At 36.1% G+C, this 24,093-nt stretch overlaps 1 protein-coding gene across 4 annotated transcripts in view; it reads right to left on the bottom strand.

Annotated features, from left to right (window-relative positions):
• Positions 1-1,384: 1,384 nt before the first annotated feature.
• The window catches only part of USP25 (ubiquitin specific peptidase 25), a 92,563-nt gene continuing 69,854 nt past the window's right edge, over positions 1,385-24,093 (bottom strand). For 2 of the 4 annotated variants that reach the window (XM_030476683.1, XM_030476685.1), the window contains 9 exons: positions 22,522-22,750; positions 21,074-21,271; positions 19,576-19,715; positions 11,474-11,652; positions 10,584-10,662; positions 8,705-8,784; positions 4,063-4,186; positions 3,199-3,394; positions 1,385-2,782 (listed from right to left, as the gene is read on the bottom strand). In XM_030476683.1, the coding sequence (XP_030332543.1) occupies positions 2,610-2,782; positions 3,199-3,394; positions 4,063-4,186; positions 8,705-8,784; positions 10,584-10,662; positions 11,474-11,652; positions 19,576-19,715; positions 21,074-21,271; positions 22,522-22,750 (1,398 nt within the window). In that variant the 3' untranslated portion in view covers positions 1,385-2,609. Of the gene's footprint in view, positions 2,783-3,198; positions 3,395-4,062; positions 4,187-8,704; positions 8,785-10,583; positions 10,663-11,473; positions 11,653-15,106; positions 15,203-16,996; positions 17,111-19,575; positions 19,716-21,073; positions 21,272-22,521; positions 22,751-24,093 lie in introns of all 4 variants that reach the window. The other 2 variants (XM_030476686.1, XR_003990104.1) reach the window with 2 other exon arrangements.

The following is a 24,093-nucleotide window of genomic DNA, read 5'->3' as shown; positions in this document are numbered from 1 at the left end:
AAACCAACCAACCCTTGCATTTACTTGATGTTGCAGGTGATGTGGTAAATGAATTTGGGTTAAATCCCCTTTTTGCATTCTGTAAACTGAAAAAGCAGCCTGATTGATAAAAATCTTGTAATTCCCACACCAAAGAGAAATATCTATGTGATTCAGTCAGATTATTAAGCCAAATGGACTGTATGCTTTACTACCTTACACAGTTACTTGTGTAGGTTTTGCGCTAGGCATCGTGAATCCAAGCTATCAGCTATTTTACTGCAGTGAAAAAAGCAAGGTTTTTAAAACAAAACAGTACCTTAAGAATTTAGTGAGGATTTGAATTCATACAAGATACTTAAAAGACAATAAAATAGTAAAATACATATTTATTTCTGCTCTACTAGACAGACCTTTCAACTCAAAAATTCAAGTCACTGCAAATAAGTATTTATCTTCAGTAATATGAACTATGATGGATTATTGTCACACTTCAAAAAAAATGAAAAAACCCGGAACAAAAAGAAGAAATAATCTCATCCTTGCTTGCTTCCTTTTAATTTGAATATCTTAGATATTCTTCTCAAATGAGATACTTTCTTCCTCTTTTTACCTTAGAAAGAGTGCCTTCTCCCCTGGGTTTGTCATGGAAGCTTACACAGATGAGGGTAACTGGCTCCTGCAGGGTTAGAAGGGAGCTTTCCTTAAAAATTCTCACAAACATGTGAATTCAAAACCTGTTAGTAATAAAGAAATAAAATTGCTCTTTCACTTTTAATTGTTTTTACCTTTACTGAAAAAGGCAAATGACAAGTCTAATCTGTTCAAAGCCTTGTTTAAAAATACACAGTGCTAAGCAGGCATATTCTTGAGTTTCAAATCAAAGTGCAACAGATACAAAATGTGAAATATTTTAAAATGTATCTTCACTCATTTCATAATATGCATCTTTTTCCTTGAAAAGTGGTATTTCACACATCAATAGTTTCAGATCTAAAAAAGGCTCCTGAGTAGTATTGCACTTGTGAAGTTCAATATTCTTTTTTAAACAAAATTTTGATAAAATAAATGGATACTCTGACAAAGTATGAAGCACTCCAATATTGAAAACACGAGAGGAAAACGTTCCTAAAAAGGTTTAGAATTGAAGGCCACACTATTCACTGTATATTGCGATCCAGTATCTCTCAAGAGTGAACAACTTTGAAGACCGATACGTACTAAGATTGAGCTCTGCCTCTTCTCGCGTAAGAAATGCCTACATTTCTGCTCACTGTATTTCTAGGTGGTCTGAACTTAAGCACTCCTTCCCTCTGTGTTCTTTTATTAGTAGATAAGTCAAATAAACGCCACTTGAAAGCCTGTAATGAAAAGTCGAGTGCCGCTCCAATAAAAACATACAAACAAATATTCACATATTTTACTGTTCTAACACAAAATGTTCTCTATAAAGAGTAGGAATCAAAATAGTGTCAGGTAACAGGATTACCCAAGAATGCATTAAATTTCTTTTTCCACAAAATAATAAAGTTTCTTCATTAAAACCAGACGGTACTTCAGTTCTACCAAACAAGCCCTATGGATCTTTTCTTCCAATTCCAACAGAAACTTAATTAGGACAAATAAAAGATTTCTGAGATATTTTGTTGCAACAGTAGCAACCCATTTCAAGTAAGGAATTAATGTAAGGTTTTATTTCTGGTCACTTACATGACTAAAATACCAATTGAAAAATTGATTAATTCTTAAGCTTCACAAATTCCACTTTTTAAAAATCTTTATTTCCTCTACTTAAATCAATGTCTAGAAATTTTGCTCAAAGAGTGTAATATATTTCCACTGAAAATATTTTTAATTATTTTTCTAATTTTTTTCTAATAGAAGGAAGGTGCATTATTGTTTAGCTTCAGAAGCCAGTCCCTACTATCAGAAAGGATTTGGCATGGCCATACACACACACGTGTTCAGGTGCAGTATCATACAGATCAGTAAATAATATACAAAAAAAACCCCATAGTGTATAATACTGTGACAGTTTTTCAGTATATTCACAGACAGTAATCTCTGACTACCTGTAACTAAACTGGCCATAAATCCTGAAGGACCTTTCTATAAAATTGAGTAACCCATCAATATACTCTCTCTCTTCTAAAAATACCCGTATTTTACACTAATATACAAGGTACCTGCTTGCAAACACAGACGTAGCCATAAATAAAACTTTATTCTTTCATTTCATTTACAAGCTACCAAGTACCATGTATTTACACAGCACTGGACACTTAAAGTAGTTGCAGTCACAAAATGATCCAGACAGCTGTTGATAAAGTAAAGGATCTTAAGATAAAAGCAAAGTAATACTGTAACAGATAAGTGGCAAAAAAAAGCAGTTTTGCCATAATGATCAGACTTGCATGTTGCATCAATTCTGGTTGAAACAACTGAGCGCCATGCGATTCTCAGCTTTAACTGTTTGCAGTCTGGCTAAAGTTTGTACAGTCATTTCTCCTTTGCAGTTATTAAAATAAAAAAGTTAAAAACTATAGCAGCAACAAGCAAACCCTGTGACAGGAAGGCAAGGTTTAAGAACTAAAAAAGTTTATACAATGTGCTTAGGAAGGTTGCAGAATTTATCTTCCATCGGCTGGAGTTCGACTGAGTGACAACATGATTCGGGCGTATCTTTCACACAGTTCGTGCGTGGAGTAGGAGGGTAACTTTGGCGGGTCATTGAAACCTTTAATCTCTGTAGAACAATCTAGCAGTTTTGGCAGGAAATCTGTCAGCTTTTCTTGCAAGTTGGCTGCAAATAAAATGAGAAAACCGAGCATAAGCACTTATGTCTGCTGGATGTGGAATTCTCCTTTTCTGACCGATTTTTATTTCTTTAATGGTGAGTGGGAGGAAGAGGACTTTCACTTGGAATAATCCACTTCCTTTGGGTCTGCCAGTGATAACTAGGACATTCCATTCCTAGGAAGATGTTAATATAAATGCCCCTTAAGAAGGTCTAACACCACAAATGTTCTTCCATTCAAAAAGCATGTTTCCTTTAAGGCCTAATAACCCAGTGCAATATACAGAAAAACTGGGATTACTCAAAAGTCAGGGTACCTCAAAATACATTACCAAGGCACAGAAGACACAGGTTCAATTCAAAACACTGAAAACATTACATTTATAAAAAAGGGCCTTTACCTGAATGAATAAATTACTTACGTTCCATTTCTTGTCCAAGATAGGAACACCAACGGTTTCTCATATCTTCCACAGCAACGATATCTTTTTCTTCCATTTCATCCACCAGTAGCAATGGCAAACATGGGACAATAAGCTCATTCATAATGATCAGGCCATTATTTACTTCCTGATCATCTCCTGATTCAAACAGTGCTGCAGCATGTTCATTTAGTTTCTTCATAAGCCACCACAAAAAAGGAAAGCCTTTAAGTATACAGCATTTCATGTTCTACCATGCATCACTTTCTGTTTGTTTAAAGCACAGTCTTTCTACAAAGCTACCTGGTAATTTGTATTAACCACAGTTGCACTTTAACATTTACAGCGATGATGCATATACTCTATTAATCTGCTTGATCTTGTGCTACTCCTCAAACCACTCCATTTGATACCTGCCAACTCAACCTCTGCAGCTGAAGACCAAGATCCTATCACCTGCTTTTGTTTTCTTGCTTTTGCTAAAAGTGATGTAATCAAGCAAAACCAACAACCTTGTTTCCTGCTGATGCCTTTCCCAGTACTCATTTCCCCATCAAACTGTGGCAACAGGGTAGTCTGCTCACCAACACTGTGAACTGTTGTTCCTACCTAACCCAAACATGATGGCAGTGAGCATACTATTTACAGTCATAAAGAACAACTGATTATTCCCCCCAAAATGGCAATAATTTCCTTATTACTTCTACTTTTTTTTTCCTTATACAAGTTTAACTTGTAAATCAAAGGGAGTTTTTGGTTGGTTTTAGTTTTTATTTTACACAATGGCAACACTTTTCTACTACTTAATTTTGTTAAAGCTATGTAACACATTCAACTCTGAAACATACTTCACCCTTCACTTACTAGCAAACATTCTCGTCTGTAGTGAGATATCAGCTCTTCATCATGCCCTCTGTATGGGCCTTTGGACAAGAGTTCTTTGTTATTCTGGTAAGCATAGATAAGGTAGAGCAAGGCTTCCATGTAGCTGAAGTAAAGAAATAAAAACATTAGATGCAACATCCAGGTACCACCTGTTTCAAGGTTAACTACTACACTCTTTAAAGGACAGGTAACTCCATTTGCTTGTTTGACTAAGTCCACCCCTCCCCAACAATCTCTTCATAATGTTTTTTCTACCATGCAATTTCATCTTTTACGTGCATTAAAACAATTTATTTTATTAGCAGGTTAGATCACTTGCACATGAAGTCTGATCCAAAGCTCTCTGAAACCACTGGATATCATTTCACTCACTTAAAAAATAGCTTGGGATTAGCCTTGAGTATACATGAAAACTTATTTTTTCCTGCGTGCATTTATGTCACATTAGGTTTGATCTTCTGTTGCCATATATATCTTGATAGCATTCTACACCTTAGCAAATACAATTGAAAGCTGTCACCTTATTTCTAAAACTGGGGATTTTTAGCCTCACTAACTGGAAGTTCTTCCAAACTATTTAAGTCTAAAGTGATGGAAGAATCCACAACATTTCAAAATCAGAAGTGCTGCTAAACTGTTAATTTTTCTGTCTTTAGTCTAAATGCAGAAGACAAATACAAGCCTAATTGGTAATGGATGAGTAACAGAGGACCAAGGAACCTAACAGTTAATAATCAGAGATCCCTTTACACAATAAATTCACAATCTCCCCTCACTGCTTTATACCACTTCCAGAAAACACCTTAAACTGTTAATTCTCTGACTTACAGAAACCCAGTTATGACAGCCACTGAAAGCAGTTCAGGCAGCTACCCTAAAAACAAGCAGTTATAAATCTCATTTTTATTCAAACTTCATATCAAGGAAGATAAATTTCCTAAGGGAGTGGTTAAAGGAACAGTACACTGTGCACTCACTCCAGGTGAGAATAAGAGATCAAGTTTAAACTACCAAAACCAAACCATCAAACTACTAAAAATGGCTAAAAATCACGTGTAAGCGCACACAGCATACCTGAAAAATACGTCAGAATTTTCCAAAGTAAACTCAAGACTTACAACAATGCCTCCCAATGAGACAACATAAAGAGAAAGGAGAAGGCTACTTGAAATAGCAATGGCTCCTTAAAGTTTTTACCTTTCAACACCCCTGTTTAGAAGAACAAAATGAACCCCAGCACCACAATTTCAGAATCTACTGTGATATTGTTTCTTCCACCATGAGATCTGCTCATAGTCCCTTGCAGTCCTAAATATTTATCAATATATTGTAAGTACAGTCACTGCATTCCAACATTTTGTCCTCAAAATACAAAGCTATTCTTTCATTAAAAGAAGTATTTCTATTGCCCTCTCAAGACCATTTCTCCTACCATGAAGACTCTTCACACCACTGATGACCAACACAACTGACTAGACAGTAGAAAACTTAATTTAGGAGGAAAGGGAAGAAGATAATTGCAAGAAACTGGAATTGCTGGTTACAAAGTCAGAGGAGCAGGACCTTCTCTCACTTTTCATTCTTAGTTCAGTTATTTGTGAAACTGCAGGTTGAAATTGCAATGTTAACAACTTGGTTGATCCGAATTAAAAACTTGCTGCTGGTGTGGCCTTATTCACAGTCCCTCTCTTCCTCCTCCTTCCCCCAGTTGTGTGACCTTTCTCTGAAACAGCCACAGTGCTATCTAACAACAATGTAAACTACCTTAAATCATCATTACTGTACATCCAAGCTCGAAGTTCTTATATGTCTTTAGAGTCTGAGGACTACTACTAGAGTATAAATTAGCAAACAGATTCTGCCTTTTCAAACCTTAAGTGCATATAAGCTCCAGCCTATGAAGCCTAAGCCAAAATCACTAAAGCTGCTCACAGAATTAGGGGGCTCACTGGATCTAGGCTTGGAAAAGATGCAGAAAGCACAGGATGACTAAATTTTAGACTACTTTGAAAAAGGCCGAATCCAGGACAGCATTTCAGTCAAAACTGAAACACTGTATTGGCCTTCCAAGAAACTTAAAAGGCAACTCCTAAAGTCTACGGTTTGTTCACTTTTCAGTTACTACCACAAGAGTGAGCTGCAGGTAAAACTCCTGCTGAGGATTGTTAGCTGGCTGCATTTATCTCACCCACTGTGGGTTCCACACTAGAGTAGAAGTGTGGAAGATATGCCTGAAAGACCCTTTAATTCACCACCTGCAGCGAAAAGAAGGCCTTGTCAATCACTATAAGGGATCATGAATGAATATTGAAAGTAGGCAAGAAAAAGATACACCAAACTAATGTTCATTTTGTGTTTGTTCAGCACAGTACAATTATTTAAGGAAATCAGAGTCCACCTGGATAAAGGTAGATTTATCGACAGGTTGAGTGCTGCTAGGTATCAATTAGTGTTATTGTATCTAAGAGAAACTGGACAACTGAAGGACATGGGTTTCTGAAGCAAACCATCGAAACAGTCCTGCTAATGAAGACTGTGTTTTAATTATGAAAATCTGTGTTTTTATAAATACTTTTAAAATTACATTTTTATTATTTCAGTGTAAGTAAGAGTATTAGAGAGTTCATCAATTTAGTCTCATTTTCAGAATAAGGATGGTAGCACTGCCCTCTAGAGTGTGCAAGATGTGAACCTCAGTAAATATCTCAGTCCTTTGGGAACCTGTAGCTGAAACATGGGTTCATAATTGCAATAGATGTCTTTAGAGCAGGTTAGTGGATACCCACATCCTCTCCCATCATGTAAGCATGCTCTAGTAATTCATAACTCTAGTCTTATTGTCTTTCTATTAAATAGCTCTTGAAGCATTTATGAAATTGCATTTCTTACCAAAGGGAACAAATGCTACACTTTGGATGTTAGATGAGTCTGATAATATCATAACTTTTCTTTCTGACAAATATCAAGAGTCTTAAGACTGGTCATTATGGGCTTGTTTTGTAAGTCATAAAGATATTTGGTAACAAATGCCTCACCATAATTCTGCAAATTAATGTAAATAATGTAAAACTATACCAAAAATGCTGTTCAGCACAGAGCAGAAACCTGTGCTTCCCTCTCTCCCACTGGCATAATCAGAATATATTATGATAAGAAACAGATTACTGAAAACACTGATATTCTACAGCTGAAGGTGCCACCCTGGAGTCCTAATGCCAAGCAACTTGAAGGTCTTACTGTTCCTGCCTGCATGCTTTGAGTGTGCATGAAGTCTGGGGTTAACAAGGAGGTTTTCCTATATACCACACCAATGCCTATAACATTTTCTACCTCTAAGGGATCAGGCAACATCAGAGTATTTATTTTTCAAATAAGCCAGGCAATCTTCTGACTTTGTACATAATATTCTGTTTAAGACTGACAAAATAGTATATTGCAATTAAGATTATTCATGAATGTTCTAATAATTACATACTAGCAACCAGAAGACAAACCAAAACTATGGGTTCATTGTGTTAGCCACTATACAAAGACTCAGCTTGTCACAAAGACAAGGCAGTGTCTTTTCCAATTGATTTTCCCATTTTGTTTGGGGCCTTTCTTTTTGGGAAGGACAGGAAAGAGAAATATGCAGCAATTTACTACACAACATATAGACAAAAAATTAAATTTTATTCCTGCTATAATTTCCCTACCTATGGTGTTATACATGAGAAATCAGCTAAAAATTGACTATGGAATTGTTTTCACCATCAAGTATCTGTATCATGCGATAGCTCAATTTTCACACCACAGATGTCAGCCACTGGATATTCTGCAGCTCATCATTTCATTTCTTAGGCTGGGCATGGGATAAAGAGGCACTTTTGAACAATTCTGTTTTAAAGACTCTTCTGCAGAATATTTTAAGGCATTTATACTGTAATCACCATCCTCTTTGCATTTGTAGATCAGAGAATAAATTTTAGCTTTAGTACATTAAGTACATAAAGGTCACCAATTTTACATAGCCATAATTCCTGTCTTGGTTCAAAAAGAGCAGGGAATGAATCACCGTTGCCTCATGGAGCTAAGAAGAATCAGCTACAACTTTGACAGTTATGCATGATAGTTTTCCTCCTATGTGTTCTTTCTTCCTGACCTTCAAAGCCCTTCACAGGTGGAATTTTGGCTCAGATAAATGCAGAAGGAAAAATTTTGTTTCTGTGGGAAGACCCAATAAAAAAAAGGGGGGTCTTGTCTAACTTGTCTAATTGTGATCGCTGATGAAAACAGATAAATGTATGTGCATATGTGGTGCCAGAGAGGAAAGATTTTTATGGCTGAGGGGTAACCAGAGCACTTAAGAGCAGGAGAGAAGGAGGAATATGGGTGCATGTGGAGGGTGCTCTAAAAAGAGTCCATGGCTTGATAGGAGATTGGAAATAGAGATTAAGAATAGGAAGTTGTAAGAAACTTTGAGGAAGATGCAAGACTGAAGACAATAATGGACTGAATAAATGCTTAACTAAAATGAAGAACGTATTAAACAATTCTTAATTTAAAAAATAGCTTTACTTATCAGTATTACATTTTGCCTTCAAATCACTCTATTACATTTGAGTTCTATACTGCCACTTACCTCTTTTTTTGGAAAAACTCCAATCCTACCATGAGAAACATGGTTGTTTCCCTGAAATTTCTATAGTCTTGATGCCATCTCTGCATTTAAAAAAGGGTATATAGAATTTCATCCATAAACATGAAATACACTTTTTTTTTTCTTTTTACACACACACACACTTTTTACTTAGTGCTGAATACTCACAGTAAGTGCTAAGGACCCCTAGTAGGCTTGCATGTGTAAAGCTTGCCTAAATCTGCCCTGCCTCAATTAAAAGAAAATACTTAAATTTCTAAACTATTTCTAGATGAGATCGTTTTTACAGAATCTATTACCGTTTGAAAGGAACACAAAGCATCTTTGAAGAAACACAGTCAGAATTATATGAGATCCCTTTCTTCTCAAAACCAGTTGAGAAGCTAAGAGCCTTTTTCTTCTTCCTCACATTACACTCAGTTATTTACTCAGAAAGTGTTAGAAAGCTTTTTCGTACACTAAATATCAAGCTTAATTTTCGATATAAAAATGACACAGAAAAAGCTCAAACACTTCACATGGGAAGTGAAAAAAAAGAAACACAAATGCAATTCAGACTGTGGAGATACTTGCACTGAAGCAGAACCTCTCTCTTACTGCATCACCATGCACTGACTACTGGTACACTTTACAGGTAAATGCTGTAAGTGAGAATGGCACTTTTACTGCAGTTGGTTAGTAGCCAACTTTCAACTACAAATAAAATAGGAGACCACATACCATAATATATAGCCAGTTACAGATTCAACACAAAGAACGAGTTCATGAAATGCCAACGCACTTTACAGGACAAATACTGATACAATCTTTGGAGAAACCACCAATTGTCTGTCTCAGGAGCTAAAAAAGTGGAAGGTATCTGCAAGGTAATAGAAGACACCCCCATTCCCTCACTCTTAAAGCTAAGTCCGGAATTGTTTATTTTACCTGTGCAGTGCCATTCAGAAAATGGTAAAATACTGAGCCTTGCACAGCGTAAAAAATGCAACAGCAATCCCACTGTGAGAGTCCTCCCCCCTCAGAGCTAGGAAGGGCACATGGTAATGTAGTACCACCTACTATAGGTCCTGAACCCAGGAATGAGAAATGACAAGTGAATATTTTTAATTAGGTTTGTTGAGGGAAAGATTACTCTCACAGTTCTCCTGAACAAGCTGTTTAGACCTAATAGCACAACAATGTGGTGTAAGTGGTGCACTGGAATCTGCCTAGGACGTAAGCATCCACTGTTAAGAGTCCTTAATGAACAATATCATGCAGAGTTGAAAGTGACACTGTAAAACCAGCTACAGATTCAGTTGTAAATATGAGATGAATTATTTTTGGCAAATATTAGTCACAAATACTTAATGTCTGAGATTTGCTCTTCTTTTCTTTTTCTAAAGTTTTTCTAAATGGCAGAGGAATTAAAATTAAATGCATAAACTGTTTATGTATGGTCTTGGCAAATAAAAAATCTGGTGTTCTAAAAAAAAGGGAGTGGCTGCAGAGACGGCTGAAAGAAAACCACAAATGTGACTACGCTGTGACCCAGTTCTCAGTATGCATAAGGCTGGGCTTAAACCACTTTCACTCCTTCGTTACTAGCTGTTTCTGACTAGAGAAAGCCAGTTAGCTCGTTCAGTGGTAAATGACAAAAATACATGACATTTATTTATGGCTCAAGTCATTAGAATTAGACGTGAGGAAAAAACCCAGCTTTAGACCAATTGATCAGAGCAGCCTTCCCACAAATAAATGGTTTTCAATAACCAGTTTTAACTTCTCAATGTAAGACAAGAAGAAATTTGTGAAGATAAAATTGAGCTTACTGATAACTATTTCGTATTACAATTTAAATTAAAGCACAAAAAGCACTAACCTCATATTCCTCCATGTTTACTTCATCTGGTTTTATCATTTCAAGTTTAGCTTGAGCAACCTTCATTATGTTACGGCACCTTACAAAAAGCAACAAGTCATGGAGTATTACTGGAAATTTGCAAACATTATCCATACACAGACAGCAGCCTCAAATAATATAAGCTACAGCCTTACGCAAACCAGTATGAAAACATTGTGAAAAATGTACTTTTTATTACGCATGGTATAATGAGCAGGAGAGGCCATACTTCTGAAGTACATGTGATGGAGATCTGTACTATCTAAGAATTACTTCTTGTTTTATTCTGCTAAATTGCAACATTGCCCAGTTTTTAATTTAAAATTCAGAAAGCTTTAAATTTCCCAATATTCACCTTCAAAATAACGTTAGAAGGTTATTCTAATAACACTACACAGAAATTATGTTCTCTACCTTTCTATTTATTTATTTATTTAAATAAATAGATGGAATTTCAAGTGGAAAAGAGACATTTTCTTGCTTTCAAGTAAGTTACCCATCTAGCTTGTAATGCTTTGCTGTCTACTGCTGCCTTTCAGGGCAGTGAAGAAATGCAAATTACACAGCCTTACACAGTGTTTTGAAAGAAGGTACAGAAATCTTTGTGCAAAACTATGAACCACACTGAGTACTTCTCCTTATTTCATATCAATAGAAGCCTGACTTCTTCCTTACTCTTTTTAGAGAGGTTTTTATAAAGAGGGTATTTTTTTACAAAATCTACTTGCAAGCCATTAACTGGAAGATAAAGTCAAACAAGCATACTAGCGAACACCTCTACTACACACACTATCTGAAGATGAAGGGGCCTCTCTACACATCAGAGAACATTCATGAGCACAGGAAATGAGACATGCAAATCTTATTACCTTTCATCAAAGCTAAGATTGTGATCTCCAAACTGTTCCAGTAATGTTCTCTCAATTATCTTCTTTGGTGCCTGGTTTTGGATGAAGTACACAATTGCATGACGCAAGCGGTAATCACATTCAGGTGGCGGATCTTCCTGGGCTAATTTTAGCAAGCGTGTGTATTCCAATTTAATTGCCTAAATAATTTCAAAAATATACATTATTCATTTGGCTTTTAACTCTTGAACATCGTAGACACTAACAAGGTAGTTCATATCCCATGGCCTTTTGCCTAAAAGATATTTTTTTAGCAATTCCATAGACCACACTTCAAACAAATCTGAACTACGTTAAAAAAATCCAAGCAAACAATCAAAAAACCCTCAGTCAAACGGTAAAGCTGTTCCTTTCTCTCCCCAGCTAAGCCTGCCAAAATCCCAGGTAGACCTTTACTTCAAAAGCAGTCCCAATCCTGTGCTACATCTCCCTGAGAGAAGGTTTATCCAATCCCTAGAGAGGCTTCTGTAAGCTTTTACAGTCCAGAAACAGTATAAGATTTCATATACTTTACAAATCTCATAAGGTAAAAAAAGGTACCTCTAATACACGGTTAAAATGCAAATACATGAATGAAACAAATTCTACAGAAAGTTTGAGGAACATGTATGATTTTGGAAACACTAAGTGAGAATTGAAAAGATCTTTTAAAAAAAATCAAACTGTAAGATTTCTAAAGAAAATAATACTCTAATACAAATAGTACTGGTCTTCTATCGGGCAGGACAGAGTCCTCACTGAATACTTTAGATTGACTTTTAGGTCATCAGAAGCGTTTACTTTTCCAGCTTTGCCAGCACATTAGATTTTACTGAACATCATCTGTTATATTCATTAGATTTGATTCACTGAAACTATACAGCATTAAATAAGAGTAACAAGAAAAATAATTAGAAATATGGTGACAAATGTTAATATGTTCCTTAACTTATCTCTCAAAACAGGGAGGTGATCAAATTGATTGCAAACACTAAATGTCGACTTGAAATGAATAACTTAGCACAGTAGCTTCACACATTAGCAAAGTTTCCATGCAACATAAGCATAAACTAAAGCCAACAGAAAAATAACCTCTTTAATATTTCAAATTCCTGTATGTTGAAATACCTGGAAGTAGCAGGTAAATTCTTGATATTTAACTATGAGAAATTTGGGCTCCCATCACTAGTACACATTTTGTTTCAGGGCTAAACACATGGGTAGGATACTATTCATATAGGCTTAAACACAGAGCACAGGGAGAACTTTAAAACTAAAGAGAATGCTCTGCATCAATATTTTTAAATACTACACATATGCATTATCATTAAAAAGGAAGTTTGTGAGGACCAATTATAAATATCAAAAGCCACAGACAGGGTTTCTATTATCTTATATCGGAAGATATTCTACCATTAGAAAACCAACATGAGCAACTAACCCTGTTTATTGGGGTAGGCCAGAAACAAAAAAACAATTGCTATCAGGCATTTAATTTTTCAAATAACTACTTAGAAGTAGGGGAAAAAAGCAACACAAGCCCTCTATTTTTATATACGTATGTAAACAAAAAATGTTTTACTACAGATTCAGAAATCCTATGTACAATTAAAAAAACTACACTAATTCTTTACACAGAATACAGGATAAAGGGATGATAGAAAAAAGTATCACATGCTTTCATTTTCTCACTGAGAATGTTATATAAAAATTTTAAGGCAAACATTCTGCAAGGAACTGTCTATAAAGCTTAAAGAAGGATGATTGGAAGAGGTCATTGATGAAGAAACATCTTCACAGGTTTGTATTAGTCACGTCTCAAGCCTTTCACTCTAAAGGGGAAGTGAAACTTTAGCAGTAACAATGACCCACATTAAATGGGTTTTATCTAAGTTACACTAAAATAAAGACATCAAAGAAAAGAACCCACAATTTTCTGTAAACACTCACTTTATAAAAATCAAACACATGAAGAGACCCAGAGTATGACAGTATTAAAAAAATATTATAGAAGCTTTTACTTAAATAATAGATTTATTAAGATGAGATTTCATCTGATACATTTCAAAATACAAATTTTGTTACTAAATAGGACTGCTTCATCTGCATACATTCATACTAATGTATTCCTCACAAATGAAGCATATTCCACCCCTTTTAAGTTACTGAAAACATGAATCAGCAAAAAATGAGTGAGGAAACTTTCCTACTCTCCAACAATTTGGTGTCAGAACATTTTCCCACTCAAAGACAAAATTCTGTCCCCATGAAGTGAAAATGTTTAAGCATTCAAAATTAAAGACCAAAGAACACTTCAACTGAGCACTGTTTTGATAACTCTGAAGCACTAAAAAGAAATTTATTTTGAACTGCATTTCTGTTTTAAAATTATCAAAACACCCTTCATATTCAAAAAATATTTAGCTGCAATCAAACTTTCCAGTTAAAAGTTTGATTTGACCAAATGAGGAGGGTTTTATCAACTGAACAGAAATAACAAAGAAAAAAAAAAAGACATATTTTCATTAAGTAATAAATTTGGGGGAAAAAATACAAAACCAAACCAAAGCAAAAAACCCATCACTGAATCCAAAACAAAACCTATTTCACTAAACAGAATATACGGCAGGTGTCTCTCCATTCCCTGAGGGCAGGCACAGTTAACAGACACAGCCCTGTAAATAAATGTTATGGTCCATTACAGGTATCCATTACAGGAACCCACACAAACAGACAAACCAACCAACCCATGAGAGTTCAATTTCTTTATCAAGGCGTTTGAGGATCCTGTGGTGGTGGTGGTTTTTACTTGGGTTTTGTTTGTTTATTGTTTGTTTGGGGGCTTTTGTTTCTTTTGCTTTTTACAGTTTCTTCTGGTGCAACTACACCATTAAGAATAAGAAGAAAACAGATTGCTACTTAATGACAAGCAAGAAACTTCTTTCCCTGCTCCAAATCACATGAGAGGATTTTACATCATGTCGAAGTAATTCTCTAATACCCTGAAAATTCAAAAGATCATGAGCTAAAAATGCTCAGAAATTTGTATATTTAAGACAATAAACACATTTGAAAATCTAGTATCATTGTGAAGAGCCATAACCACAAAAAACCTTATGTCTAATTCCCAGTAATAAAACACCCCATAAATAAACAGTATTGACATACATGCAGTTACACAAAGTAATTTAGATCTACTAAAAATCTTTTCAGGACTATAAAACAAGAACATCTCTGAAATAAATAACAAATGACTAAACACCGATGTCCCTGGGTGAAAAAAATCTGATGTCCCAAACAGTCTAGCAAAGGCATGGGTTTTGTTACTAACGGGAAATAATACATATTCTTATTGAGTACATACCTAAATTTCATGCTACTATGATTAGAAAGCTAAAATGCAGAAAGGTATATAAGGTACTAATATCAAGGCAGTGTACTGCTGAATTGACAGGGAAATAGCCTGGTTTTCAAAGGGAGAAGTATCTAAATGGAGGAATGATATCAGAGTATGTATAAATGCTGGAACAGCCTTAATACGCATTAAAGGGTGGAGGGAGAAGCTTATCTAACAACAAAAGTCAGAGGAGAAAAAGTTGAAAATGTTAGTTGTACCTTAAAGAACCCTGCTTCTGGCCCACACCTGTCATAAACATTCCTGGCTTTACCTATAGCCATGATAATACCTTGCATGTTCGGGGTCAGCATGACCTGCCACAAGGGATTTAAGGTAAAAGTTTTGAATGATTAATATTTTAATGACCAAATTCAATATGCTTTTAGTCTCATGCAAGATAAAATGCAACTTAATGCATGCACACATTGAAATGGCACATTTCAATACAGATTTGGTGTACACATTCTGCAAGTCAGTCATGGCATGTGTATCTATTTTTACTATAAGGACATATGATTACAGGCGGCTTACAAAAACAAAACAAACAAACAAACACCCACCCACAAAAAAAAAAAAAAAAAAAAAAACCCAAAAGAACTATGTCAAAAACAATTAAAAAGTTACACAGTCAAAACTTCCTAGGAAAGGAACATGCATCCTTCAGCATTAGTATCCATCAGAAACTACATATTGATGAGTGCTAACCGTGGCCAGTTTCAAGAAGAAAAATCAACTACTCACACTTTCTATACACTATTATATACATTATACTAAAACCATAGTAAACTACAAAGCCTGTATTTTATGCATAGTTCAATATCAAAATAAGGGACCCCATTGCTGAAAATACAATTGGTCCCTGAAACATTTGCAGACAAATTCTTAAAACATTTAACAACACAAAGCCAAACATAAAACACAGATCTCACAGCTATTCATACCAGTTATATACAAACAATTTGATACGTCTAGTTTACTCAGAAAGGCCTTTCCCCTTTGTTATCTGTGAGCAAAGAAAAACTCCCTCTCTCCCTGCCCAAGGTACAGCTGGCACAGTAACTTGCACAGCAACAGAAGACAAAAAACCCTAAACCTTCTGGAAGGGTTTCCCACACAAGAAGAACATTAAAAAAACCAAGTGAATACGCTTACAAACAGAACATGGAAATAGGGAAGAAAGTCAGCATCCTCTAGAAAGAGAAAAGTACGGGAACAACGGTGGGGAAAACAACAAGCCAGTGTGATGATGTCAATTAAATAATTTTATTCCCCATCCCATACTCCTAGTTACAACTGATCACATTTACAGGGCAGAATGACCTGAAATATCGATTTGCCTAGGAAGGCAAAAGCTCCCCATAGTCCACCCTAGAACATATGCTTAGACACCTGAGAATATGGGCTGCAACAACGCTATCCCCAACCAAAACAAACATCGAGTAAACAGTGCCAAGGCAGGACAGTTTGATGACCTGTCAGGGTTGGTTTCTCAGGATACCATGGGCAGATAACATTTGTTCCTCAAGTAGTACTAGGTACACACACCATCCTGGGTTTGATTTGAGGAGGAGGGCAACAACTTTTGTTTTTTGTTTCTTAAGCTTTGGAAGAGTCAGCTCCACCAGCTGTATCAGTTTCAGGTTATTTCCATGGATAACTTAATCCTTTGAGTTTGAAAAGCTTAACCTTGGCATTGGCAAATAAGGTATCAGACTCGAATTTTAGCTTTATTGGACAAGAAAGCACAAACACTAAGATCACTTGCCATCTTGTCATTTTTTAAATAATGTAGTAGTCCACAATCTAGGACCAGCATTTCAAATGCGATCTGGCCTAACACAAACACTCAACTTCCACAGCTAAAAAGACAAATACACCTCCAGTGTAAATGGTACCATGCAAAGCGTGCCCAATTAGAGTAGCTAGTGCTTTCCTTTCTCATTTCATTACAAATTAAGACATTGTTAAGGTAACAAATCACTAAGCATTTAGTTTTGCAGAAATCTGTTAGGTGCCACAATGTGCAAACATGCCAAAAATTCTCATCAGGCAGGCAGCACAAAAAAGCACCGAGAAGGAGCGGTGCACACAACTGCAATCAAATGTACCTCATCGTCATAACCCCCCTCCTCTGACTCAATCACAAAAGTCCCTACATCGGGAATCGCCACCTCTACAACTCGCTGGTTAGGAGCTGGTTGAGCTGGGGCATTATCAGCTTTCTGCAGAAAAAAAACCATTATCAGTATGTGAGTGGGGGAAAAAAAATTAAATAATCAGAAAATAAGAGAAAATTATGGAAAGGCGCAAACTGACGCTGATCAAGTCAAATCATGCGCACTGCTGAAATTCTGAGGAAAAATTACATGTATCACTTATATACTCTAATTACTTACAGTTTGTTGATTTTTAAGAAGTATATTTTAAAATTAAGCCATTAATTATTAAAAAAACCCCACTTCAGTTGTTCTTTATTCACCCACCTACAGGTTAGTATACCAGTATTGCAACTTTAACATCCACTACCAATTCCAGGCAGTTGTTAAAGAATGTGAACCCACCACTTCTTTTCATACATTTCACCAAAAAGACAATAAATATCTGAAGTATCTGATGAATCCATACTAAGGGATAGCAACAAGCCAAAGGCTAACATTCCTTAATACTTTAAGAGAAAAAAAGCCTCTAGCAATCAAGGTATTTGAAAATATATTTAAAGGCGCATTACATCCAACTGGTTTATTTTTTTAGAAGACTAATTACACAGAAAAACAGGGGAAGATTATGCTAGTCACCAAAATTCTTGCTATGTTCAGGTAAGTTTTAAACAATGGAGACAAATCACGGTTCCTATGGTCTATCATTGTATAATAGCCAGTTTACAACATTTGCAGAACTTAAACCTTGAGTCTATCCTAAGCAGAGTGCCAGGCTACTTGTTCTGCAACTATTACAGTAGTCTCATTTTTAGCGAATGATTCCAGAAACACATGGAGTATCCATTTACACCCAGCACCATATAAATACAAAAGAAGATTGTGCAATCAGAGGGCAGAAAAAAGGACAAAAGGCAGGAAAATGGACACAAATGATCATGTGGTGGCTAATCTACAATCCTGTTTATTGCATGGTCTGATGTTGGCTTTCCTTCTTTTAAAGCAGACAAACAGAAAGTGGAGGAAAGGAATATATACCCGCATGTCAGAATGCATATGGAACTAGAATAATTAAAGATCATGCTGATAAACTGAGAAGGAAGCATAATTCTGTCTAAGTGAAACTTGGGTATACAGAGATGTTGTGGTTTAAGTTCTAAGGCTGATCACTGTGCAAAGTGTCACTAGCCTAAACTAAAACACTTGATCTGTAGAATTAACTCTGTAAGAATCTTCCCCATCCCACCGGGACAGATGCCCACAGACCCCAGAATGAGTACAGCACCATGCAAGACATTTTATCATGGGTTTAGTATCTTCACAACTACCCCTTCAGCTGGAGCTAACTCATATTAAAGAGACTCCCCCTAAGATGTTCTGTGTTCTGAGAACTCAAAACCATCAGATATGCAGTAGCCTAAAACATTAGTGGTAGAGCATCTTTTCATCAAGGGTTGGAATAGTTTCCCTGTGGCCTTTGATTTCAGTTTAGCAGAGAAAGCGCACTTCTCTGCTTCCCTGACATCACAGGAGAGAGGAATGGAAAACACGTCCCATGTAAGAGTCAAGCTGTCACCTCATTTTCAAACGTTTGAAGTGGACTTTTCTGTTGGCCTCAAAGATACCTGGGGCTAGACTGCTTTTGTTTAATGAGAACCTGAACTTTGGAAGCATGCTTCAAATTTTGCACAGACCTAAATTGTATATATCTCCTGTGGTTACTTGGAGTACCTAAGGAAGCTATCCTATACATTTCGTATGTTTTATCCTTACGGATACAGTTCCAAGACAGATGCATATACTGTTTTAAAGGCACATGCTTTTGTGGCAAAATACATTGGTTATTTATTTATATACATACAGGGAACTAAAAAAATATTTGCTGAAAGAAAAAACTGTTAAATATTAGTTTCACTAGTAACTTACGTAGTAAATTTCCAATTCCTGCTAGTATTTTTTGTATGAAGTGAAAACAGGATCACCCAGCACTAATTCTTATAACCATTTTAAGTTAATACATGCTTCTGATGAACCACAAGAAATAATTTTCAAGTTGTGAATTTGCATTAAACCTACAAATACTGTTGAAAAAACCTTTTCTTTGAAAGCTACTTTAGCTTCCATAGGTCTTTCAAGGGAACTCAATTATAATCTTATATTTCTCAGACAAAAACCTGAATGTTTATTTAAGTCTTTTACACGGACTATCAATGTTTATTCCCCAAAAATAAATGGAACCATCTAACATTTTGAAAAGATGGTGGGCACAAACACATGATTGTCGTTTGAACAATATGCTGTACTCTTGACAAGTACTTCAATCACGTAGAGGACGTCTATGTATTTTTCTTCTACTACACCCCTTACTGTAGTACACTCTTTCTGAATGGACTTTAGTGTTGGGCAGTCCCTGATGAAACAGCAATTTTCAGTTCGAAGTTTCCACACACACCCCCTTTTAGCAGCTATTGTACCATTTCCACTGCAAAATAAAAGCAAAAGTAGTATTCCAAGCTTCAAAATATCCTCACCGTATCCATTATAGCTTCTGGACCTCTATCTTCTTGTTCAGCTAAAGCTTTATTGATTGCTTGTACAGAATCTTCTTTTAAGTGCTTTGAAATATCAGTTCTTGATGGCTGCTCTAAATATTCTGGTTCTCCTGCTTGAACTTCGTGAACAGAAATAAGATAAAAATTTTGTGTGTTAACATAAGCATAATTTTTTAATTGATTAGTTGCATTTGGATCACCATCTCATAGATAAGGTAATCCACACAGAAAATGCAGGGTAGGTCACACCATTCACAAACACAACTTTACACCAGTCTTAGTCTCAGGTCATTTTTAACGCTTACATATAAAAATGGACCCGTGATTTTATATTAAGAACAACAGACCCGTCCTGTCTATAGACCCACTAAAGCTCTTGAGTGGTGGGTTCTCATCAATCATATGGGGGAATACAGGGAACAAGGATGAGATTCTACTTGGACATTCCAATATACGGAATGACCTACAGCCACTTGAGTGCCAGATGTATTTTTACTTTGCAAAATTATCAACACATTATATTCTTCTGTCTAAGGGAAATCTCAAAGCCTCCCCCACTTGAGGGAAATAAAATTGATCAGCATAAATAGCGTCTTTTGTTCGTTATATGATGAAAGCAGATTTGGCAAACATGACATTCATTTAGTACTTTCCATTACTAACAAAAGAACTAAAACCAGTCTCAAAGTGTCTGTGAAGTCAAAACATATAGAAGATGAAGTCATTCTCCATAGTTTGCAAAAAGAAAAATGTCATTAAACCACTGCACTTTTTACATCCAGTTTGTAGTAATAATTATGAGAAATATATGCTTAGCAGTCTCATTACACAAATCCATCGTGTCATCTTTCACATAATGTACATACAGCATTCTGCAATGGACCACAAGGTGGATGTAACCTAAAACCCAACAGCTTTTCCTGTGTCAAAGCAAGCATATGTTTTATAGTCAGACTGCCAGTGGTCTTATTAGCTGGGTTTCTAACAGCACTGGCCTCAGTGTTGGTGTTCAGAATATTTTCCACAGTTTTAACACCCTCGTTTTTACACAATAGTTTCTTAAGCAGGCCCTACTATTGCTATATCTATTCAATACATCACTCCAAATAAATTATTCTTCTCTTCAGCTCTAAATTTTGTCCCAATTTAAAATGTGAAGGACGGTCTTCTACTCAATCACTCTGAATAGAAGAATATACATCACTTATGGACTAATAAATTCTCAAAGACGACTTTTGCTATGGAAAAAGCAGAAGAGCCAAGATTTTTTTTTCTTTTACTTTAAATAAAAGAAATAAAATGCAAACAAACTCCCAGATGAACCTTCAAGTACAGTTACCTTGGCCAAGTAAATAGTTATCATCAAAGATGACAAAAATTAACTTTTTCTTCCTCTCAAGATGAAAAACAATATATACAAAAGCCAGTGATTTTTTTTTTGTTCTACTCCTTTTACGAACAGGTAGAAGAAGCTAACCTGGAGCAGGTGAGGGTGCTGGTGCCCTGGGTATCTGAGATAACAACTTCTCCTGCTGTGCTTTCTGAGCGAGTTCTGCATCCCATTCTTCAAGTTCTTTTTCAAAACGTTTATTGTCTTCCTTGACATAATCCCTTAGATCAGAAGGTAGCGTGTCCATTCCAACAAGGATCTGTCCCGTTTCTTTGTTAAACTCCTCTGCAGTAACATGAAATACAAATTTCAGAAAAAGAAAGAATAGGGGAAAAGGAAGTATGTTCAACAAGTTTCCTCAACTAAATTACTAAAAACATACAGTACAGCATCAAAATGCCAAAGCTATATTACTTTTGACTGATTTTACTATTGGTCAGACACTGTCTGCTACTGAGATGTATGGCTACTGCTCTTGTGATCTTTGGATTATATGTTCTTGGGCCCCACAAGATCACTACCATTTTGAAAAATGAGCCTCTTGGGCCATGAGCACCCTATAACTGTGAACATTTAGTAAAAAAAAAAAAAACCCTCACAAAACCACACTATAGCTTGATTACTGCCACACAGAGCTGGACATTATTCAACTTGCCAGCAGAAGAGGGGAAGGAGAGTGGGCCTACAGGGATTTGTAAGGTCAACTGCTAAGAACACCGGCTACTTTGAGTAACCTTCCTTTTTGCTTTGAGAAAAGGAAAGAGTATGCTTTCTGGGATACTGCAAGAGTATCCCAGATGCTAGGGGATCAATTGCCTGTAATTGTCCTGCAGCAAGCAGGCCTCAAACTTAATTAAGAGTGGTACAGCCACCCTACAGGGCCCATAAACCCTATGGCTGCAAGTCGACTACTAATCTGTTAATCTAGAAATGCCAAGATTAATATCGGTTCTCATTTAAAAACTGAGCAAATGTGCACACTCCAGCTTTCTGCCCTATGAAAAAATAGGAACATGAACATTTTCCACCACCTGTTACTGAATCTCTGGCCATTTTCACAGTCAGAGCTCCCTAGCTGCCATTATCAGGCCCCACAAAATTCATGCTAAGGGATCTTTGCCCTCTCTCCAAAAACTTCCATACAAGCCTTATAGTTACATACTACTACATGACCTGAAAAAAATTTCCCAATCCATATATGACTTTGCTTTAACATGTGGTTAGTAAGGCCACGGTATTCACATCTCAACACGAAATTGCTAAATGTTTACAAATTAGCAAACGTAGTTTATTTTGCTCTCTTAATAATGCTGAAAAACTGGCATTATCTTTATTAATCTGGAAGTTGAAGAGCAATTGTTCCACACACAAAAAACAATGTGACCAACAGTTATGAGCAGAAATAGAATCTTAGTAATTATTAAAAAAACCCATTTCAAAAATCTGGAAATCCATCCAAAAGAATCTCGATTTATCAATATATTCAGCATATTCAGCTATTCTATATCATGCAGAAAGCATATCCACAACATTACCTTGTATCAAGTATTGCTCCTTATCATTGATATACATTAAGCAATATGCACTGGCATTCCTGTAACCACCAAAAGAATCCCGTTCCAACTCTTCCCAGGTTGACTTTGTCACAGAAATATCATTGTATTTCATCCATCTGTTTTGGTGATGGTCATAAATATAGGCCCAGTAGTGTCCTGCATTAGCTTGACCTTCATGAACTAGCACAGCATGCAACCTGTAAGGAACCTTAAAAAAACAAAACAAAACAAACCACAAAATGTCAAACTCTTATTCCAAGCATCTAGTTTCTACTACCTGCCAGTGATAATAGCTACATTAAATAAAAGTAACAAAACCAAAATTAAACAGGAGCAAAACACAACACAAAGGAAAACCAAAAAGGTAAAACTACCAATCCACTGAGCATAAGGACTTTGAACCATTTTACTTACCGCTACTTGTCACAAAAGATCTTAAAAACACTAGTGAGCATAAATGTCTACTCTGCTGCCTTCACTGCTAGGCATCCTCTTTTCTTAATTCCTTAATATTCCTACTTTCCTTGTATCTACAGAAACCCTCAAATGTCTGCCTTGAGTGTCCATGATTTGCTCCAGTTCTGACTTTGTAAACTTGTCCTGAAGTCTGGAAAGGCACATGCAAATTCAAGGTAAACAGCTCTGTGCTTTCTACATGCCACTAAGAGTTTATTTAAAGAAATATCTGGGAGTTGAATACTGCCATTACCCAAATTTAAAATTTTTACAGTAGAATAGGAATACAACTGTTTTCCATTATTTTAACCATATCAGTGGAAGCATTGCTAAGAGAAGCACGGAACACATGAAGACCTCCCTCCTCCTGAGGCAAAGGAGGAAGATGTCTGTTCCTAGGATCAATCTAAAAAGTATCCCATGTATTCACTGACAAGTAAGAAGAATGGGAAACTTTGTTTCTATATAAGTAGCTGGAAATCCGAAGAAGAGAGATGTAGGAGTGCTTCCTTACTTTTAAGTGTTTGAAAAGCACATGCTGCTCATTTTAACCTGCTGAAACAGCACACGCAACATAAAAGAGAAAACCAATCTTCCCTGCTATGCACAGTATGCCTGAATGACAACAGCTCAGCTAGGATGAAAACCCCGAAACCATCTTCTACTGTGTCACAGTCTGGACAGTAGATAAATGGTCTATTTAACACAAGGTGCACTAAATATTTGTTGCAAAAAATATTTCAGCACCACAATAATCAGTAACTGTAAATAAATATGTAACTATGACTTCATAAACTCCCTGAAGTTATTTTTAGCCTGATCATTCTCTTCCAGGCTATATGCAAGTGCTGGAGATTTTGCAACCTTCCTTGAACTATAAAGCTGGCTGACTGCACAGCAGCTGGAATCAAACAGTCTGTCATCCCAGAGACCAAACGGCACAGTAAATCTCCCAAGCACAAGCAGCACACACAGAAGAAATCTTAGCAAGTCCTTAAATTTGAATGTTCTGGGGTTTTTAACATCTGTTATCAAAACAGTGTGAAAGCCTTCTTAAAATGATTGCAAGCCCACGCATATGCACATAAATATATA

This window comes from Strigops habroptila, chromosome 2 (assembly GCF_004027225.2).
Source record: "Strigops habroptila isolate Jane chromosome 2, bStrHab1.2.pri, whole genome shotgun sequence".
Lineage (NCBI taxonomy): Eukaryota > Metazoa > Chordata > Aves > Psittaciformes > Psittacidae > Strigops > Strigops habroptila.
Note: the sequence above shows the minus strand (reverse complement) of the source record. Positions and strands in the feature narration are given on the sequence as shown.